The 13,310-nt window shown below is 42.0% G+C and overlaps 1 protein-coding gene and 1 long non-coding RNA gene across 19 annotated transcripts in view; one reads left to right on the top strand and one right to left on the bottom strand.

Annotated features, from left to right (window-relative positions):
* LOC128413734 (uncharacterized) overlaps positions 1-4,216 on the top strand; it is a 58,211-nt gene extending 53,995 nt beyond the window's left edge. The window contains exon 5 of the long non-coding RNA XR_008330419.1: positions 3,524-4,216. This is a non-coding gene — a long non-coding RNA (uncharacterized LOC128413734). The remainder of the gene's footprint in view (positions 1-3,523) is intronic.
* The window catches only part of KCNMA1 (potassium calcium-activated channel subfamily M alpha 1), a 536,674-nt gene that overhangs the window by 442 nt on the left and 522,922 nt on the right, over positions 1-13,310 (bottom strand). For 15 of the 18 annotated variants that reach the window (XM_053388116.1, XM_053388113.1, XM_053388117.1 and 12 more), the window contains 2 exons: positions 11,785-12,009; positions 9,131-9,159 (listed from right to left, as the gene is read on the bottom strand). In XM_053388116.1, the coding sequence (XP_053244091.1) occupies positions 9,131-9,159; positions 11,785-12,009 (254 nt within the window). Of the gene's footprint in view, positions 1-9,130; positions 9,160-11,611; positions 12,010-13,310 lie in introns of those variants that run through there. The other 3 variants (XM_053388127.1, XM_053388126.1, XM_053388131.1) reach the window with 2 other exon arrangements.

Here is a 13,310-nt window from a genome sequence, read left to right on the forward strand (position 1 = left end):
TTAATTAGTGCCATGCCAAAAGCAGTTGAGAAAAGTGCAGGGTGCGGGCGGGGGAGCAATCAATAGAAAGTGACTTTGAATAATGGCTAGCAGTGAAGTGCTGTAGATTTTATAAACCCAAGAACACTGATTAGAAGAGAGGGTGGAACGTTTGCAGGCTTGAAAGCAAAGGGTTAAAAAGAACTGGCAGGTGACTGACTCATTTGTGGAAGGTGACCAGAGCCTTCAACTTGGTGTCAGAAGTGCTGCCCTCTGTTTTAATGTGATTAGTGAAATGATTAGTGATTGGCTTTTAGAAAAGCACTACCTGGTTTAAATTTGAACTGAAATGAATTTGCCGCAATACATTTCTCTCAAAGAGTCCCCATTGTGACTTACTTTGTCAGATACTTTATGAGTGCTTGATTATCTGAACAGTGTTTAATATTTCACAGGTGATTTTTAGTACCGTATTTACTCGAGACTAATGCACCACCAAATCTAACGCACCACCTCAGTTTTTTGAACCTTGAAACAAAACAAAAAAAGTATTTGCTGGTGAATGTGAATGTGCATTGAATCTAATCTTAATTTTCACAATGTAATTTGGCCAATAAAGGTGAGCATTAGATTCGAGTAAATACGGTATTAGACAACACACGTTATTCAATGGCATTAGAAAAATATGTAGTGTTTATTGGGGAATTAACACATGGTGGCTATATCCGATAGCTGACATAGTACAGTGATGATGTGCAACAATATCAGTATCTGACAGCATCTGGTAGAGAATGTATAGTGGAATTTAATAGATAGATGACAATTCATGAAACTTGTATTTCATGTCTGCCAAAGTCAAATTAAGAGACACCAACATGTCCAAATCACATACATTTTGAATTTTGAGATTAAAAATTGGCATTCAAAATGCGGTTTATATTTCAAATGCGAAATGTCAAACTCAGAATCTGAATGGCAAAACTGGAAAATGCAAAATTTAAATTGAATCAGGGCTGGGGCTACTGTATTTCCCAGCGTTTATTGACAAATAGTTGCAGCTGTCTGTTCCTACATGACCTCCTCGGTAGTCATCCCAGGCTTTGTTTACCCTGAATACAGTCATGAGTAGCTTGTTCAGCACTGACAAAACCCATCAGGATACACCCTCCCCCACCCCGGTCAAATAACCTATTCTCTAAATAAGTACAAGTTTCTAAAATCTCTGTCAGGTTTGAAGGAGATTCTGCTCATACAGTGATGCATACAGAGGGCTCATTCCATGCAATATGGAATTCTGCTTTTTCAACAGTCTCTTTTGTATAATATTGCAGCTTCATATTTTACTAAATGCTGATGTGCAGCTTGGAACTTAGCTACCCACTTTGTGAATGTTCTGTTGAAATTATTGGCTCAAAAAGGTAGTCAAACCCATTTTAGGGTGCAATCTTACGACCCCTACTCTGGAAAGCTCTGACATTGAAAAAGGAGATTAGCAGAGGAGAACTAATGGGGATGTTCTGGAGGCGATTTGGGAAGCAGCTTGGATCTGAAGATTCCCAAATGTTTCCTGCCCCTTAACACGCCCCCAAACCAGGAGGAAATCGAGAAACGCTTCTGAGACTGTCTCCTCTCTGCTCCCTTTGCCTCCCATTGTTTCCAGTGGGAGGGAAAGAGAGGAAGTTAAGGAAGACTTTATTCGAAGCCTGGAGACGGATGGAGGAATTTTTTAAAAAAGCCTTCCTCCCCCCTGCCAGCTTGAGTCCAGCAGAGGGTGTTGGCTCAGCTGCCATACGTCATTCATCCACACCCCTAAAGACTGGGCTGTTAAAATGAATATTTTGTGAGAAAATAATTTTTTTCATTATGGGTCAGTGGGGGAGGCAGATTACTGTGGGAAAAGGAATGGAATGGGTTTGTGAGATGCACAAGTGGCAAAGGCAAAAATAGGCTGCTTTCTCAATTCCTGGAATTGGGGAAATGGGTGGTTACGGTAGGAGCAACTATTTGATGGCATGGCTAAGAATCTGTGGGAGGATGGAAGTGAGCCCTACTTTGGTGAGGAGGTGGGTGCCTCTATCCCCTCCACTATGAGGGGATTGTTGCCGCAATGGTCCTTGCCAATGCACCCAACCCCAGAACAAAATTTAACCCATATGGGAGTATCCACACTGTTCCCATTTAGAGGAACCCCTGTTGGGTTCCTTTGGAAACTTTACACAAAGAATTGTGCATGAATAAATTGCCATGATGGTAGTCAGCCCGGTTTAGTGATTTATGTATGTGAGACCCACAGAAGTCACTCCTGAACACTGCTGCAGATACATATTGATATTACTTTGGAACTGAGCATAGTTTCTAGAGAATGTGTGTTATATTTGTTAGGTGTCCAGCTTAAATTTATGTGCTAGAAAATTAGCTGACACGCTGAGGTTTTATTCGCCTAGTGGCTTGTTATGTATAACTTTATGTTGCTTGTAGAATTTTTTTACTTAACACATTAAAAACGGAAAATATCCTGTTATTTAAAGAAAGGCACATTTTGCCTTTTCAGTCATATATGTGTTCAAGAGTAGGGTATGCTTCCTTCTTCTTTTTTAAAAAAAGAAGCATGTATGATTCTGAACCAGGTTCTTCACTCTCTAATTAAGTTTGCTCTGATGTGAACAGATTGGCTGATAGGAATTCATAATGTTAAATCCTGCACAGTGAAGCTAACTGATTGAGTGCCTTAAATTATTCTTCCTGACAAAATGATAAAGTTACAGTCTGTTCTCAGATGATCTACAGCTTGCCAGACTCCTACAGCTTCTTTCTATATTCATTTATCTTTTTTGTCAAGCTGGATTTTATACACACACATATAGCCATAGATCTTTTAAAGTCATCAGAATATCTGAATTGTTAATGAGGCTCTAAGGGAAGGCTTTCTGACGGGCTGGCTTCAGAAAGGTTGTAGGGGGTGGAATTCTGGGAAATGCGTACACATCAAAATAATTTCAGCTCCATTTAAAAACCATTTAGTTCAAGTGTGACACATGAACCATTATGCATTTGTGGAAACCAATTTTGTATGATCTACGATTAAACTAACCTTTCAGAGAGGTGTTAAAATGCACTGGTTCTCATGTTTTAAAAGCCTTGCAAGATCACATAAACAATTTCAAACTAACAGTTTTTCAAATACTTGGTATTTAAAATGATATTGAGAGAAGTTAAGTGTGTGTACTTTTTATCTCCCTCGTTTGTCATTACTTTTCGTCAGATCTGCTGCTTTACAAACTTTGCAGATGGGAGAAAAGCTGGGGCAATTGGTCTGGTCATCTGAGTGTGCTCCCACTTGCTCCCCACAAAGGGGCAATCAGTTCCTGGAATTTGAAATTTGTATGAAGCATCTATTTGGGCATGTGTTTCCATGTACTGGTGCATCATGAGCTGCCCGGAAACAGAGGAGTCATTGCTCTCATGGTCTAAATATGATATGTATGCATAATTTTCCTGAGACATTTTGATGGTTGTGTCAAACTCCTGTTTGTTTCCTTTGCAGTTCTTCAAATATTCTCCCAGAGCCTGACCTCACATTTTGGTTGAAGCGAAGTTTGGAAGTAGCACTACTACATTTCCAAGAGTTCTGCAAGAAGAAGGGCACAGATAATCAAGCTCAGGTAGGCAAGCTTAGATTATTTTGGAAGGCTTTGCATTCTAGACTTGTGCTGTGAAATTGCCCATTAGTTTGGGGTTCAAATGTGGTTCATATAAAACCTACATGCAACTTTCTTTTCAGGCTTCTGATATTGGTTGGAGTAAATTACACTTTATTCCCACAGCAATCAAAGGGACTTGAGTTAGTTGTGATCATGACTAATTTGCCTCACTGATTTCAATGGGGTTAAAACTTGATGAACTTACAGTACAATCCTATACATGTCTACACAGAAATAAACCCCACTGAGTTCAGCAGAGCTCTCTCTCAAGTAAATTGGTATAGGATTGCAGTCTTAGTCTGGGTACAACCCATAGCAAAACACAACCAAATATGTCCCCCCACTTCAGTCCTCGATGTCACGGGAGGAGATTTAATTATGGGCTACCATTGGAACTTTACTGTGCTTAACTGTGACTAGATTGTACTCTTGGGGTGGTATTCAACTTTTACTCTTAAGTAGACCTATTGAAATTAATGGACCTAATAGAGTAGATCAACTAGTATTGATAAACATGACCTAAGTAAAACTACGTAACCCCCCCCCCTCCTCAAAAAAAGGAATGAAGGGGACGTGTGTACAGAATGCCGCTGGATGCACAAACTTTCGTGTGGGAGAGAGAAATATATAATCTGCTACAAATACCTTGCAAGTAACAAGTTTCAGAGCAGAATATTTACAATGATAAAAGCAATGTGTGTGTTTGTGGTGGGGTGGATTACCTTGCATGCCTTTTTTTCACTCCCTCTAAATGGCATATTAAAAGTTCTGCCGCCCCCCATGCTTGTTTGTTTGGCAGGGAGTATTTTATATGCAGTAGGTGCCAATCAGCTTGCTGGGAAGGCAAAGTGCTCTCATTATATCTGAACTGCTTTCACAATTCCTGACTTGGTTTTCCCTGCAAACATGTTTCATGGCATGAACAATGAGGGGCTGAAATAAATGAAGATGCCCAGCTAAGGTTGTCATCTACATTGCTTCACAGCTCTAGGTTGTTTCTCCTCCTGCACTCCAATCTCACTTGTAAGGTTTTATGTTCTTGAGTTTTCTGTGGGCCAGATGAGGTGAACATGCAAGCCACATTGCCTGAATTCTATGTGTCCGTCTTAATACATGCATAAGGCAGGGTGTGTAGCTTCAGTATTAAAGAATTGTGTGGGTGAGGAGAGCTGAAACCTTCCCCTTTACCCAGCTTCCATATAGGAAGTGATCCTGGTTGAGAAAAAATGAATGCTTTGCTGGTCCCACACAGAAGGAGGGGATGAGGGTTTCAAAACCCCTCCCCGGTCACTCATTTGGATGTTCAAATCACATCTTTAACTGTCCTGCTTTACAAAGTAAACAGACATGATTGCCACCATCACCACTAGTCTAGCCCTGAATTTGGGAACAACCATCAAGTTGTAATTGGGGGACTTTCTGACCCAAGATTAGGGCCGTATAGGTAAAGGTGCCTCAGTCAGCTCAGGATCCACATCCACCACCTTCAGTAGTGGATGGTGTAATGCTTCTCAAACTTTTTCCACACTTTCAGAATAAAAATTTACTTGTGCCACACTGATTTTTTTTATTGATAATAAATGCATTGGAAAACACAACTAGGCTTGTCCTCAGCATCACTTGATGCTCTTGCTCTCATTTTGAAAAGATACCTATCCATAATCTGCAAATAATATAGATAGATACTATACTATGCTTAACTGTTCAAATGTTCCTTTGATTGTGCTTGAATCTTCCCAACACACTTGCCATCCTCTCCTGTCACACAAGTGTGGCGTGCCACACCATTTGAGAACCACTGGTGTACTGGGACTGTGCCTTTTACCTGACCTGCCAGAGGTACTGCAGTATACCAGGATATAGAGGGGCATGGCAGCAGTAGTGTTGGGGCAGTGTAAATGCGCTGGCATGAGCACAACATTGGCTCCACTGGTGGGTTTGCATCGCACCTGCCATGCAGTCGCCACCACCCACCTATCCTGGTCTGCTGCAGCTACTCGGCTGGCCAGAGGTCAGGTGAACAGTGCAGCCCAATAATGTTATCCCCTCCTTACCAACTTTTTGTCTTCACAAGTTTTCCAAACGCAGCTTACAAATGGACACTTTCTTTCTACCACCTTGCATTTTAACATCAGTTCTAGTCTTCCTGCAATCGTGGCGCTGGAGCCAGAGCTATACCTACCACTTACACAAGAGAGGTATCAGACTTTGTTAACGCCAAGGTTTGCTGATACCCCCAAAAACTTTACAGAAAAACCTAAGAGGTTGAACCCATCCCTGTCAAACAGCCCCATGATAACTCAGTGGCATGAAATGTTGAATGAATGAAATGAGAGAGAGAGAAACAGAACTGGATGGAAGGGAGTCTGGGGTAGAATGTGTGGACCTAGCTATAAAAAGGATAAAAAGAATCATCTCATTGTCCGGACAGATCAATTTCTGGTTCACACTGAAAAGCCATTTTAAAATGTCCTGAGGGATGGAAGTGAGAGCTGCTCATGAAATCAATAGGGAAAGCAGAAATTTTAATCTAGCTGAAACAAAGCGCAAGTGTGTTCCTCCCCACCAAAACAGGCTGGGGAGGTCTATGCATACTCAGGGGACACAAAACGCTCACTAACTGTTGCAGTGCAGAGGGAAACCAGGAGCCGGGTTGATGGCTCAACCCTCTGAACAGCAGCATTCCGTACAGCAACATTATGTTGCAGGGCTCACTTGTGTACATATTTGTTGAAATAGCAACTTGCACAAAGTGTGAAAGGACGTCACTTGTTTGTGATGTATTAAAGTCAATTCATCGCCTAAATCCTCTAAATTCAGAGGGGGATAACTTAAGCATGTAATAGCTCAATAGGATCCCTGCTTTTGTATCTTAAAACCAAGTACGTGTCCAGCCCTTACTGTTTTAGTTCGGAGATGTTTGGTGCCTTAGCATTTTGTGCCATTGTGGTTTCAAAATAAAAGCAGTTGGGCGACACATCTGCCAGTCGCAGTTTAGCCATCATTCATGTAAAGAAAAATTGTGGGAATAGATGTTCGTGTTACTAAAATATGCAAAACAGCTGTGCTCATCAGGCTCATAAAGAGTTCTGCCTTCAGTGGGGAACAAGTTGCCCATCTCTGATCTCAGCATAAATGCCCACCCAATCCAGCAAGGGAGATGTATGTGCATAAGCAGGCAGTGGACAATGACCTGGATGTGCACCTGCAACCAGAGGCGGAGCTAGCTGTGCCGGCATCCGGAGCAGTGCACATGCTGTGCACCCGGGGGCAGGGCTAGCCTCCCAGAGGGGCAGGGGAGCATCCCGGGGGGTCACCACCTGCAGCGAGTAGTGAGCATCTGGGGGGGTGCTACCTGTGGCGAGTGTCCCGGGGGGCGGGGCGGCAATGTCACCCCCCCTCAGGGATGACAACCGGAGAGGACTGCACCCACCGCACCCCCTTCCTCTGCCAGTGCCTGCAACCACACTGGACTGATTGTCTGGCCTCAGTGAACATTGCTGGATGCAACTTTCATTGTGGATGTCCCATCTTTCAGCACATCTCCATCCCTGCCCTTGGCCACCACTTGCACTTGCCTACTAGCATGAATAAAGCCCGGGGGGGGGGTTGTATGTAATGTGTCTAGTATTAGAAATTAGGCACATTCACATAACATTTTCGGTATGAAAAAAGGCTTGAGGACTTCCAAAATGTTCCCCAAATGTTCTTGCATGCTTACTGTTCCTTTTATTTTTATTTTTCCACTGGTCTGGAGCAGCTTCATAGAGTCAGCTGGCTGCTGCTGCAGTGCCACTCATTTTTTAAAAAATCTTTCTCTCCTCGCCATCACCAAAAGAAGCAAGTCAACATCAGTGAGGGCAAACAAGAGTTAATTCAGGGTGAAGGCAATGCTTCGAAGCTTGCTCGCTGGTGATGGGAGTTTTTAATGGTGCTGCAGTAGAAGGAGCTAATCAAGGCTGTGAAGATGCTTCCAGTTGCCACCCTCCCTGGAGAGAGGAGCCTATATGGAAAGTGGTTTTTGTCCCCTTTGAGCCCCAAAAATAACTATGGAGGATACCAGGGACTGTGCTAAACTGTTTTGGTTAACGTCATGGGAAAGAGTGTGACCTGGGGTTCAATAAATGCCCCCTCTCAGCCACAAATCCCATCTCTGTATCACTGCAGATTCTTAATACCCTTTGTAATTTGTACACCTAACCTGCAAATTTGCTAAGCCAAGGCACCTGGAATTATAGTCTAAATTAATTGAAGGGATACCTGTAGGATGTAGTACCATTTCAAATGGGAGGTGGCAGGGACAGGAGGGAATAATAAGCACATTATTTGGTGTGTGTTTCTCATATAATTTTCACATCTGTTTTTATGTTACAAAGCCTTATGTGCTTCAACACTTTATAAACACCTGGGCCTTTATTCAAAGACAATGTTTTCCAAATGAGTAAACAAACCAACAAACAACCAACCCCATGCACACTATCTCTACTAAGTGAATCTACTTGTATATTGAAAGCAGTGTAAAAATGGTTAGTGATATAGGGCACAATTCAGCAAGCAAAGTGGGCGAATACTATTCCAGTGAATGTATGGTGTTCCTGTGCTGGATCTTGTTAAAAGCATGGAAAGGCCCTACAGCAGCAGTATTTGCTGAATTGAGCTCCTTAGAGGCCCAATTTAAGCAAGGCTTTCATTGATAATTTTGTGTCAAGCAGGACATTTTCTCGTCTTTTTTCCCTTTTCTTTCTTTCTCTAATACAAACACATAATCTACAATGGTCTCCATTTTAGATATACAGTTATGCATTTCCTCAGACACATTCTTTGCTGCGTCAAATTCATGTGACAACTGCTTTCATATTGACATCCCTTCCATTGTTGGAGGAACCAGGTTGTAGCATTAACAGAAAAGCAGGTCTGATGGCAAAGCAGCATATGGAATCCCCACCCGCAATCCCTAAATCAATTAGTAACATAATATCAAGTCAATATTCACCACTAGAAATGGGGGAGAGGGGGAAGTATGGTGGTGAATGTATACCGGGTGACAGAAGTGGGGAGATAGAGTGACAAGACAAGATGGCACCACAGGAAAAACAAAAAACAAAAAAACAGTTTCACCAAGTGAGCACCTAGTTGTTCAGTTGGGGGGACACGTGCAGTTGGAAATGAAATGCAAGCAGGTGATAGGGTAGAAAAAAGAAATCGCAAATGAGAGTTGAGCAACAGCAGCAGCAACAACAGCCAGTTTACTTTGGGTTTAGAAACAAAGCCAAATAAATAAATAAATAAAATTAAAATAGACATTACAACAAATCTGAAATTAAAAAAAAAAACTGAATCAAGTTTGGTAACGTGGTTTTTAATGTGTCACAAGTTTCCACAAGGACAAAGTTATAGAAGGAAACCCCACAGCAGTTTTCTAGCTCATGCAGAACCATCAATTGTCATACCTTGGCCCATTCTATTCATCCTTGTCGCACTTTGAAAGAGAAGTAAGCTATGTAAGTTTTACAACGCCTTTAAACTGTCACGCGTCCCATTGAGCACTTTAACTGGCACATCCTTGGTGTGTGTTAGAGAATGCCTGGTGACAAAGATCAGGACCTTCTTTTGCAAAACTGCGCAAATTTATCTTCAGGGTCCAGCACAATGGGTTGGCAGTACTGCTTTGGTCTTACAGGGCAGAGGGCAAGTGGTTGATGGGGGTAGGGACAATAATAGTCTGAAACGTTTTCCAGTAATGCCAACTTGCAGTCACCCCTCAGTATGTAAGACTGGGAACTCCCAATCAGGATTACAAGTAAGGCCGAAAGGCTTTAGGCATTGCACCAAACCAGAGGTTGTCAGTAAAAGTGCTTGGCTTCATTGTCAATCCACACAGCAAGCTTCTATAATCATCATGCTTTCTGGAGGAGGGGAGGGGAGGGGAAATATCTATATAGCAACTCCCCGCATCCCCAATATACTTTCTAAAACATAAAGCACATGCCAGGCAACCAGCTAGCTAATATTTCTATAAAGGGAAGGGGTAGGACAGAGGAATAGGGAGCAAGGAGGTGCAATTGCAAGGAACTAGTCTTCTGCAATGGATAAATAAGGTGGTGCAGGGCTCCAAGGTGCAAGCCTGATAGTTTAGAAACATGTTCTGTGAACATTCAATCCTGACTCCATTCCTGTGAACCACATTTAATTCTCTGCAATGTTGTTAGCTTGGCCAGTGTCTTGCTGAACTACATTATTTAAGCACTTTTTTCCTGAAACTAATGACTAGGTCTTACTGATAAGATATGAGCTACTGATTAGCACAGAGGGTTGTAAGATGTCATTTCAGAGAACTTCCTGACTGTACAGCGATTCCCCAAAAATGTTCACTGAGTACAGAAGCAGACTTAGTATATTGGAGCGGCTCTGTGCAGGATTGTTTCTCCACATACAACCTGCCAATTTATGGGCAGCGGCATAAGCGAGAACACACCGCAAATCCCTCACATAGCCCTGCCTGCATTATAGCTGGTAAGTGAGAAGAAATCCCTGACGCCTCAGCAGGGCCCAGAAAGTATGGGGATGATACCATCATGGAGCCTTCCCTGAATGGACAAAAGAATTTTTTTGCTACTGGAAGGCCATGTTAACAGGGCTATTCCCAGTTATAAGCATGTCTGCTGCTCTAGGAGCAGATTGTTGTTGTTGTTTATAAAAAAAAATGCATATATTTTTGAGGGAGTGCGAGAGAGAGAGAGAGACAGAGAGAAGCAAATTTCTAGTTTCAGTTGTTCCTCACTACTTTGCGAAACTCTGTCTTATTAGTTCTAAGGCAGTGGAATCTTGCAACCCCGATTGAAGGAGTTAGCAATAGGCACTAATGCAGGGCAATCTGTTTTGTGCGTTCTTTAAATACTTTCAAGGATTTAAAGGGTATGTTGCCATTAAGTTCAGCAGGTGCTATGCAACAGCTATATTATTATTTACCTTGGCTAAACACATCAACCTAAAGCATGACCCCAGATTTTCCTGTTCATGTGTATGCAAGTTCTTTCTGGAGGTTTTAATAGCACACAATTAAGGTATCAGAATGGGAAGGGAGTGCGCTGATAATAAGAGTTTATTGATACGTAAAGTTACTTGCTCTTTTCTGAATAAAATGAGCATGAGCGTTTGCCATAGCGGGGAGGATTTATACCCCATTTATTCTGTACATAAGGTGACTAATTCACCTTTTAATAGATATAAAAGTCTCGGGGAGGAAGATTCTTAATAAGCTGTATTCAATATTTATGATACACATGGCTTTTCTTCCCAAATGTCAAAAGTAAGAGGAAATAGAGTTATTCATGTGGCAGTATAGACAAAAATTAATATGCAATTAGAACATTGTTTTAAAAAGTGGGGGAGGTTAAATAATTAGAACTGAAGAACTACAGGCCTAGTTATTTTTTTAGTATTTTTGTATTAATGTGAAAAAGGCACTCTCTCTATATATATATTTTAACAGTCCTATGTGCAAGAAACATCCTGATATTACTTTGGTATAAAAGCAGGTGCAGCAAAACTCTATAAAATAGTGTGAGGCTGTTTCAGCACAAAAGACTGACCCACCCCCCACCCCTACAGCACATTTATCTGACGCTTAGAAAAGTAACCGCTTTGGGGTTGAATTTCATGTGTGTGAATTATTTTACGCAAGTGCCCCTTTTGCCACACCAGGCTTGCATTAGATAACTTTCTGTAGCTGACACCACAAAGTCAGTAGTCACACTACGTGTGGTTTAATCTCTGTTAGAACAGTTATGGTGGGGGGTTCTTCGCATCTGCTCTTAACTTTCCCCCCCACCTGCTCTGCGTCATAAATAATGTTTGGTCTGTCTGTTTCGTTGCTGTTGTGCTTAAGGGTTTTATGGTATTGAAATAAAAAATGACAACCACATGCACACTGTTATACATATGCAAAATATGTGTATAAAAATGGGAACTCCACAGGGGAGGGCTGGGGAGAAGAGGGAAAGCTACTATTGGACACACCAATTGGGAGGGTATGGGTGGTGGATACAGCTTCACACACGGTGGGAGTGGGTACACGTATCAAAGTCTATCTTCCTGCACGTACTTCTGCTTTTCCCGGGAGTCCCTGGTCTTAGTTCGATTCTGTCGGTTTGCGGTTGCTGGGATAGAATGAACCGATGAGCTTTTCTTGCTAGACGTATAGGAGGAATGGGAAGAATGGGAGAGACTAGCCCGGGACTGGCCAGCATTGTGGTCGTACTGCATCAAACAGAAGATCCAGTCTGTCGGCACAAGCTCAAACTCATAAGGTGGGTTGGCTATAACAAAACTGAAAAAGAAAAGAACAGCCGTCTTACTTCCTTTCCATGAGGTTTCCATGCTCTACACAAATAATATCATCAGCTTGATATTTTCACGCTGAAAGGAAGGGAGTGAGCTTCTATTGTACAGTCATTGCATAGGTATCTGATAAAGGTTGCAGTAGTGTTGTGGGGAGCTGCTTTTTCATGCATCCATCCCACAGCACTACAGTAATGGTTCCCAACAACATGTGTGAGGGCCTTGACTTTGAAATGTACTGCTGGTGGAATCCATAGAAGAAACAAGCGTTTTCAGGGTAGTGGTGGTGGTGGTGGTTCAGCAAATCTCTAAGTTATATTTGTCAGTCGGAATTTGAAGCAAGACATCCAAGGTACTTCAAGAGATGCCCCTAGATTTTCAATAAACCTGTTGTAATTTCTCTGTAGCCTTCCGCGCATCTCTCACCACCAAAATAATGCAACATCCTCCCATCTTAATGCATTCAGGGAAAGGATATTTGCATCAGCACAAGAGACAGAAAACAGCTGAGGCCATTTGTAGTTCAAAAGGTGAGCATCACTGAGGTGGCTTAAACATCTGGAGGGTGCCAGGTTTGGGAAAAGGTGTCTTACTATCCCTGCAGCCATGTCTGTAGGAAACAGATCCAAAAGCTGATAGGCAGGTGAGGAGAGTGTTATAAAGTAAGAAAAGTGGGCTGAGCAAGTCATTTTGTCTTGGAAGCAGTCACCTGTAATACACTAACGTTTGTGGCAGCCCCCCTTCCTGGAATATGCTCTGCCACAGTAGACAGGTTGGGGAAGACAGCTTGTCCTGCAATCTGTGACTCATTTGATCAGTTCAGTTCAGATATTTTTTGTTGTTTGCCTCTGAACCCTATCTGCTGTAAGTCATACCTTCAGTCTTCCCTTCTCCCTAATTTCCTTAGCCCGTTTCTCTTCCTTGACCCTCTTTCCATACTGTGAGTTTTAACCTATTGCTGTATCTCATTTGCTAACCTGAGAATTGCAGGGGCTTTAAATCCTGTGCCTACTTTGGAGGCAAAACAATTGTTAAGAGGGAAACAGAATGGGGAAATCTTGTATGTGTTTGCTCACCGGTGGTGTTTGTTCATTTACTTTATCTATTTAAACTACCCATATCTCGTGTTTCTACCCAACAAACGTACAACATTCAAATGTTGAGAATATCAGATACAGCCATGTCATGAATTTAACAGTAATAACTGTGTAGTTTTTTTAAAAAGTTATCCTCCCATTTCAAAAGCCCAGAGAAACAAAAGTTTTACCTGTTGCTGGAAAAGGAGAAACA

This window comes from Podarcis raffonei, chromosome 5 (genome assembly GCF_027172205.1).
Source record: "Podarcis raffonei isolate rPodRaf1 chromosome 5, rPodRaf1.pri, whole genome shotgun sequence".
Taxonomy (NCBI): domain Eukaryota; kingdom Metazoa; phylum Chordata; class Lepidosauria; order Squamata; family Lacertidae; genus Podarcis; species Podarcis raffonei.